Source organism: Gracilinanus agilis, chromosome 1 (assembly GCF_016433145.1).
Source record: "Gracilinanus agilis isolate LMUSP501 chromosome 1, AgileGrace, whole genome shotgun sequence".
NCBI classification, from domain to species: domain Eukaryota; kingdom Metazoa; phylum Chordata; class Mammalia; order Didelphimorphia; family Didelphidae; genus Gracilinanus; species Gracilinanus agilis.
Window position 1 is genome coordinate 286,366,588 of NC_058130.1, and position 8,336 is coordinate 286,374,923.

Consider the following 8,336-nt stretch of genomic DNA (forward strand, 5'->3'; position numbering starts at 1 on the left):
GTTGTCTTGAGAGATCATTAGCTTCTAATTGCTCAATTCTAGCCTTTATGGATTGGTTTTCGGTTATAATCTTTCGGTTTTCAGCTATGATCTTTTGGTTTTCGGCTGTAATCTTCTGGTTTTCGGCTATAATCTTCTGGTTTTCGGCTATAATCTTCTGGTTTTCGGCTATAATCTTCTGGTTTTCGGCCATAATCTTCTGGTATTCCTTTTCAATCTGGTCATTTCTGGTGTTCAATTTGCTTATCAGTTCATTTGGTTTCTGAGCCTCACTTTCCATTTGCAAGATTCTACCTTTTAAACAGTTATTTTCTTGCCAGATCTCTTCCATTTTCCTCAATCTCAGTTTTGAACTTTTCCATAGCTTGTGAGGAGTTTTCCTTATTTGAGGAGGGTCCAGATGCTTGTTTGTTCTCCTCCTCTGTTTGCTCGGTTGTCTGGATTTTCTCTGTGTAGAAGTTGTCAAGTGTTAAAGACTTCTTTTTCTTGTTGTTAATCTTTCTCTTCTAAACTTCCTGAGACTGGGTAGCCATCATTAGCCCAGCAGCTTCTCAAGTTTATCCTTGCGCTCAGGGTCTGTCCGCGGTCTTTTGGCTCCTGAGGTCTGAGTTCTGGTTTTTTCCAAGGTCAAGCCCCCTGGTGGACCCCCTTGCTTGATCCTCTGCTGGAGGTTTCTTTACAAGTCTCAGGGCGCTGCTTCCACAGTCGTATACCCGTCTGTACTGGTTCCCCACTCAGGGTTTCAGAGCTTTAGCTCGTGGCTGTGCCTGCCTCCGCCCGCGCCTGCGCTCTTAGCCTGCGTTCTGCTCCCGCGCTCAGACTTTGTGTGTTTTCTTTAGCTTTTTGGGGTCCTAAATCTTGCTGCTCTCAGGAACAGGCCCTGGAGCTGCCAATGACTCGATGGGTGCCCCAAACTTGCTCTATTTGTTTTTAGCTGGCTTCGGCGCTATAGGTGTTGTGTGTGGAAGAGGTGGAGGTGGGGTGGTTGCTCAGCCCGAGATTTAGTGAGAGCTGTTTCACCCCTTTATAGTATGGAAATGCCTCAATTCCACGTACCTTCCACGCTGTGCCCTGTTGTGGGGTTCCTCCGTTCGTCTGGACTTGTTTTTATGTCCCCTTGTGGAGTTTTGTGTGTTTTGGTCAGGAGAGGTTAAGAGCTGCTTCTTACTCTGCCGCCATCTTAACCCAGAACCACTCTTATTTCTTTTTAATAAAATGATCCCTTAACTCTAGTCCAACTATCAATAATATGGAATTAGGTCTTGATCAATGATACATATAAAACCCAGTGGAATTGTGTGTCAGCTAAGGGTGAGTTAGAGGGGTTTGGGGAGAGGGAAAGAACATGAAATATGTAACTATGGGAAAATATTCAAAATAAAAACTTTTAAAAATTAAAAAAATTAATAAAATGATCCTTCATGAATGATCCACATAATTTCTTAGAGCACAGGGACTTGTTTCCTCTGCAGTGTCCAGCTATCTTTTTTTTAGGGGAAAAAAAAATCCAAACTCATTTTAAGATTTAACCATCTTTCTTCCACTTTTCCTTTTCCTCTATGTCACCTTCTTTTATCTTCCAGTATTTTAAAAATTATTTTCCCCCAATATTATATTCTATGTGAGGTATTCCTTAATACCTCTCCTTCGTTAAAAGATTGTGTGTGTGTGGCAGATCAAATGACCACCACCTTGACCACCATCTCCCCTCAGACCCCAATGGAGATAGCCTAAAACTTTGATGGTAGTAGTGCCATCTAAACTAGCATCTTTCTAACCTAGCCCCTATAGACATCACTAGGAAGAAATCATTGTGGACATGTTGCCCACTTTCTTTACTACTACCACCATTAGTACTGTTTTGCATGTACTAATCGTGTCATTATGCATGACTTTGCTTAAAGTATCTCAAACTTAATCACACAGTTTAATGAGAACTAGATATTCACACTATGAAATTACAGATCACTTTTTAAGTGTCTACTGTGTGTGAAGAATTTTGTTAAGTTTGTGGGATACAAAGGGGAAAAAACAGTCCTTTATCTTTAGGAGCTCACAGTCATTGAATTGGTCAGTCAGCAATTGACGGTGGTGGTAAAGAAGGTGGATACCCTCTCCACGATGCTTTCTTCCTACTAGTGGCCATAGGAGCTAGGTTGGAAGGTCTGCTAGTATAGAGAACACTACTATCAAGGTTCTTGGGCTCAGGGTTTCAGGCTATCTCCATTGAGGTTTGAAGAGTTGGTGTTGGTTTGACTTGCTTGGCATAATCCCACCTCTTGTCTCTTCTCCAGGAGAAAAGAGAAACAAGAGAATAGTGTCATGAAAATGCAGGGAGTAAATATTAATCAATTGCTAGAAACATTTCTATCCTGAAGACAACATTTTATTTTTATATATTTATACATACACAGTAGAATTTTTAATGAATACAGTACTACTTGAATAGCAGGTTTAGCTTATGGCAGATATAATTTATTCAAAAAAGTTCGCATATGTTTCCAAAATCACAGAGCTTGAGGATTGCTTTTTTAGGACAGTGGTCTCCTGAAATAAAGGTAGGGCAGTAGACAGAGTTAAGAAATATGAATTTTAGTTCTAGCTCTACCAATTTCTTAATTGAAGAAGGGGGTTAAGAGATATTTTACTCAACCATACAGAGTTGTTAATTTAAGGATAAAATGGAAAGTACTTTTTTATAGGTATTTTTTGGGAAGAGGAGAAGGCATATTAAATTCTTTTTCGGGTGGCTAATAACTTGTAGAACTTTTACTTAATTCTGAGAAGCTAGATTTTATATGAAGAGTGCGACTTTCTAAGTCTTAATTTTTTTCTGCATAATTTTGCTCATTTGCTTGCTCTTGAAGGTCCTTTAATCTATTTGATCTTTTTGCATGTATTTGTGTGTGTTTGTAAAGTGAAAAAATTGGTATGTTTGGGGCAGACTTCATCCTGGATGTGGCAGGGACAAATTCTTCGCTGTTTGGGTTCAGCCTTAAAGTTATTATATTTCCTGAAAACTCATTTGCCATATCACTTTCCCTTTCCTCTTGGAGGGATTATTTTTTTTGCATGACTAAAGATCCCTGTTCTAATCTTTCCTTCCCATTCCCATATGTACAGATCTTTTTTTGTTTTGTCTGTTTCTATAGCAGTTTGTGTTTTAAATAGATCAGAACATCCAACTGATTTTATCTCTGAAAGTTTTGTGTATTCATTAGTCAAATTGCTTTTGAGGTGAAGTTTCTGTCATTGTGTTTTGAATTTGCATGTCTGTGGATTCTTTTTCTGTCTGTGTTGCAGATTTGAGGTTTTTCTTTTGATTTGCTTTGATTTATGTCTTTGATTTTGCTTTTTCTCATTGTCATGTCTCTTGTACTCTCTTTCCATGTCTTTATGTTTGCAAGTATGTCTGTTTTTATATTGTTTTGATTCTCTATTGTCTTTACTGTTTCTGTCCCATACATGTCATTTTTTATATTTGGCAAGTCTTTCTGTGACTACAATTTTTTAAAGTCCCAACTTTTGTCTTAATTGGCTTTTTATCCCTTTCTTGCCTTTGCACTCTTTTCCTATAATTTTGAATGCTAACATAGAGGCCTGGCATCATGCACTAGCTTGTGTTCCTGAATATCTTGGTCTGGCTCCCTGTGATAGGTACTTTTCCATTTCTTGAACACTTGGAGTTTTGCTATGTGCATTTCTCAAACCCCCACACTCATGATCGCAGCATCTATTATTTTTCCTGGCATAAGAATTATTTTGATTGTATTTTCAATTGGAATAGCTATTAGAGTAATTTTTCCTTCTGTTATTAGTGCTACTTGGGTTGTTGAAGTTAATTTGTTGTTTATACCAACAATCTTTCACAAAATGGCCCCCTTTCCCACAAAGATAACATTTTTTTATGTCAGTGTTCTGTCTAGGTTGGTATTGTGACCTATTCATGTTGTTCCTAGCTTGCAGGGTTGCTAAATTTTTTATTTGTTTTTGTTTAAGTGTAGATTTTGTTTCCTTTAATTGCTTTTTTAGGTCACCAATCATTTCGTCCTTAGATTTCTCAGTCTGTTTATTCTCTACCATCCCCTGTGATCCTGACCGGATATAGTTTGGTATTTTACTCAATTCCTCCAAAGGCAATTCTTCCCACCCAGGTAGCTAATATATTATACATAGTATAGGTAGATACAATCTTGACCTCCCCCTTAGTTTTGTTTCATAAAAATTTTTCAACTATTACCAATGTTTATCAGTTTTAAACTGATTTTGTGGGGAGAAACAAGGTAGCATAGGAACATATAGCACATCTAAAAGTAATAACTTGAATAATGAAAAATGTAAAAATATTTCAAAATCTCCTTTAAAATTTATATTAAACAGCCCACATTTTAAAATTGAAACATCATTTCTCTAGATGTAGAATATTTAATTCTTTATTTGAATACCTGCAGAAGATTATAGAGTGGATAGAATGCTGGGCCTTGAGATAGGAATATCTGAGTTCAGAGTCAAATCTTAGGTAGTTTACTACCTGTGCAATCCTGTGCAAATCACAACCTCTGTTTGCTTCCATTTTTCTAATTGTGAAGTGGTGTTAACAAATATCACCAAATCTTATTTGTGAGGGTCACATGAGGCAATATTTGTAAAGAGTTTACCTGGCACATAGCAGGCACTATTATTTTTCTCCTTAAACTGGGTCTGAATTCTATTTTATACACTTTCTTTTAATTCTTTCTTTACTTTCTTGATTCAAATGTAAATTACTCCCTCCCCCGAAGTCTATTTTATTTGGCCAGACTTGAGGCCAGTCAATAATTGTACTCTTAATAAAATAAATAAAACACAAAGCAATGAAGATAGAGGGAGGGAACAGGATTAGCAAGTATCTTTATATAGAAAGATATCCTTTTATAGTAAATTTATTTTTACAGTAATTTTGTGTAACTTATTCAGCATGTATTTACACTATTTTATTGTGTATAGCTATATTCAGAGAATATGTAGTTAATTTTCCTTGTTTGGAATCAGATTTAGACATATTTGATGTTAATTTTTTTAGAGCCTATTAGAACAACCTGCTTTTCTCATCATAATTATGGTAATGTATTGCATTATTTATCCATAAAGACATGTAATTTCTTTGTCTTTTTTCCTAAGGAAACACTGCACTGCATGATTGCGCAGAATCTGGAAGTTTGGACATCATGAAAATGCTTCTTAAGTATAGTGCCAAGATGGAAAAAGATGGCTATGGAATGACTCCCCTTCTATCAGCAAGTGTGACAGGTCACACAAATATTGTGGATTTTCTGACACAACATGCACAGACTAGCAAGACAGAACGCATTAATGCCTTAGAACTTTTGGGAGCTACATTTGTAGACAAAAAAAGAGATCTACTTGGGGCTTTGAAATATTGGAAAAGAGCAATGGACATGAGGTACAGTGACAGGACTAATATCATCAGCAAACCTGTACCACAAACATTAATAATGGCTTATGACTATGCCAAGGAGGTGAACAGTGCAGAAGAACTAGAAAACCTTATTGCTGATCCTGATGAGATGAGAATGCAAGCTCTGTTAATTAGAGAACGTATTCTTGGTCCTTCTCACCCAGACACATCTTATTATATTAGATACAGAGGTGCTGTCTATGCAGACTCTGGAAATTTCAAAAGATGCATCAATCTATGGAAATATGCTTTGGATATGCAGCAGAACAATTTGGACCCCTTGAGCCCAATGACTGCTAGTAGTTTGTTGTCTTTTGCAGAGCTGTTCTCTTTTATGCTGCAGGATAGGGCAAAAGGCTTATTGGGAACTACCGTTACATTTGATGATCTCATGGGTATACTGTGCAAAAGTGTCCTTGAGATAGATAGAGCTATCAAACAAACTCAGTGTCCACCTGACCAAATACAGTTGAATAAAGCCCTTTCCATAATTTTGCACTTAGTTTGTTTGTTAGAAAAAGTTCCTTGTACCCCAGAACAGGATCATTTTAAGAAGCAGACTATATATAAGTTTCTTAAGCTGCACCCTAGAGGAAAGAATAACTTTAGCCCTCTTCATCTGGCTGTGGACAAGAATACCACATGTGTAGGTCGATACCCTGTTTGTAAATTCCCCTCTCTGCAAGTTACTGCAGTACTGGTGGAATGTGGTGCTGATGTGAATGTCAGAGACTCTGATGACAACAGTCCCTTGCACATTGCTGCACTTAACAACCATCCAGACATCATGAACCTCCTTATCAAGTCAGGTTCACATTTTGATGCCACAAACTCTCATAAACAAACTGCTAGTGACTTGTTGGATGAGAAGGAGATAGCTAAAAATTTGATCCAGCCCATAAATCATACAACATTGCAGTGTCTTGCTGCTCGTGTCATAGTGAATCATAGCATATATTACAAAGGGCATATCCCAGAAAAGCTGGAGAACTTTGTTTTACTTCATAGATGATAATTTGACTGAATTCTTCATACTGTTGAAGCACGATTTGGAAACAGTTGTTTCATATTTGAGCACTGTTGTGATAACACCAGCATTCATATAACTTGATAACATTGTGCTTTTGTTGACTAAAGCATTATGAGCATCAGATTTGCAGAATTGGTTGCCCCATATTTAATATAAATATGCCATATATTGTTTTGTGGATTATTGATAAATGTAATGCCATATTCAAACTCCTAAAATTGTCTGCCAAAGCCCTGTCTGTCTTGTTTTATTTGCCTGTTGTGGGTGTTTGGGATTGAATTACTATTTTTCATTGGTCTATTTATTCAATTCTTGGTTTGTGGGTATTAAGCAACTGAAAGTCTTTTTTTTTTTTTTTGGGCCCCTTTTCCTGTCCTTTTCTTCCTAGCCAGGCCTGCCTGCTCCTTACTCCCTTCCTACTTCATACCTTCCATCTCATCACTTCCTTCTTTTTTCCTTCCCTCCCCTTTCTCTTGCCTTGCCTTGTCTTGCCTTTCCCTTTTGGAGGGGAGAGAGGGGTATGTGTGGTTCGTGGATTAGAGAAGGTGGAGTAGCCACAGAGAGGGAGCTTTTCTCTGTGTGTGTATGTGTTTGGGGGGGTGGGGATTGTTTTTAGGATTCATTGCTGGGTTGTACAAGCTTTATTGACTTTTTACCATTTGCAGTTACCACAAGTGCTTTATATTCTCTATGCACTGGCTTACACATGACTGTTGTACGTTAGCATATTTCTATGCAGCAGTTTGCCAACTTCAACTCAAACCACTGTTTTGAAGAATTTGTTGAATTATTTTATGAGAACACTTCACAGCATGATTCTTTTTCTTTTTTTCTTTTTTTTTTTTTTTTGAGCTGTGTCAATTGCCTAAGGTTTTCTGATTGGTTTTTCTTTAGGATGTTTGTGCGGTTGTTTTCTCTAAAACTCTGAAATTATTATGTGCTCAATTTGGGAGACCTATTCTTCACTCACTGACCCAGATGAAATTTATCTGCCATCTTGCATCATGAAACAAAAGGAAAGAGTCTTTAGATAAAAACTGGCACACCTTTCATGCTGCTTCAGTGCTATTTTGCATGTACTAATTGTGTGATTGTGTATGGATTTGCTAAAGTTATCTCAAATTTAATCGCACAGTTTAATGAGAAATAGTTGTTCACAGTATGAAATTGCAGATCACCTTATTTTTAAAGATTGCCTTCCTTAGTTACAAGAAACAAGCATGTCAGTGGCATGATGCTTGCCAATCTAAACTTAGTCATCTAGTATAATAATATTTTAGTAAATGGTATAATTTCATGGTATAAAAGGTTCAGTAAGTGTCCCTTTTTTCCTTAAGTTTAAGTACACCTCCTAAAGATAACTTGCATGATTTGTCTTTATCTTTCAGCCATACAAGAACGTTGCAGTACTGCTTAGCTCCTTACTGAAAGCTATATATAAAAATAAATGTATATAATGTGTGCACAACAATTTGATATTGAAGCAGAAAGGGCTCTTTTGACTTAAAGTATATAAGTAAAAGTATAAATAAAGAATACAAACATGTAAAATTCAGGTAATTACCGTCCAGCACTTTATTGTTATTCAGAATAAAGTTTGATAGCTTATTATCACTGCAGATGTCTTAAAATGTTCTGAATAAAATGTTCCTCACTGATTTGAGGGAAAAAAATCAGTTGACCTGTGGTACTAGGGCACTGGTAATATTTTATTATGAGGGTTTATGTAATGTATTTAATGGGTTATTATTGCAGCTGTAATTGAGATCACCCACACATTTTCAAAAAATCTTTTCTTCTATCCTCTTCTTTTCTCCCCACCCTTCTTTAAATAATTATTCTACTTTT

At 36.7% G+C, this 8,336-nt stretch overlaps 1 protein-coding gene across 1 annotated transcript in view; it reads left to right on the top strand.

The window, feature by feature from the left end:
- The window catches only part of FEM1C (fem-1 homolog C), a 40,370-nt gene extending 33,432 nt beyond the window's left edge, over positions 1-6,938 (top strand). The window contains exon 2 of the mRNA XM_044662279.1: positions 5,161-6,938. Coding sequence (XP_044518214.1) covers positions 5,161-6,470 — 1,310 coding nt within the window. The 3' untranslated portion in view covers positions 6,471-6,938. The remainder of the gene's footprint in view (positions 1-5,160) is intronic.
- Positions 6,939-8,336: the final 1,398 nt, after the last annotated feature.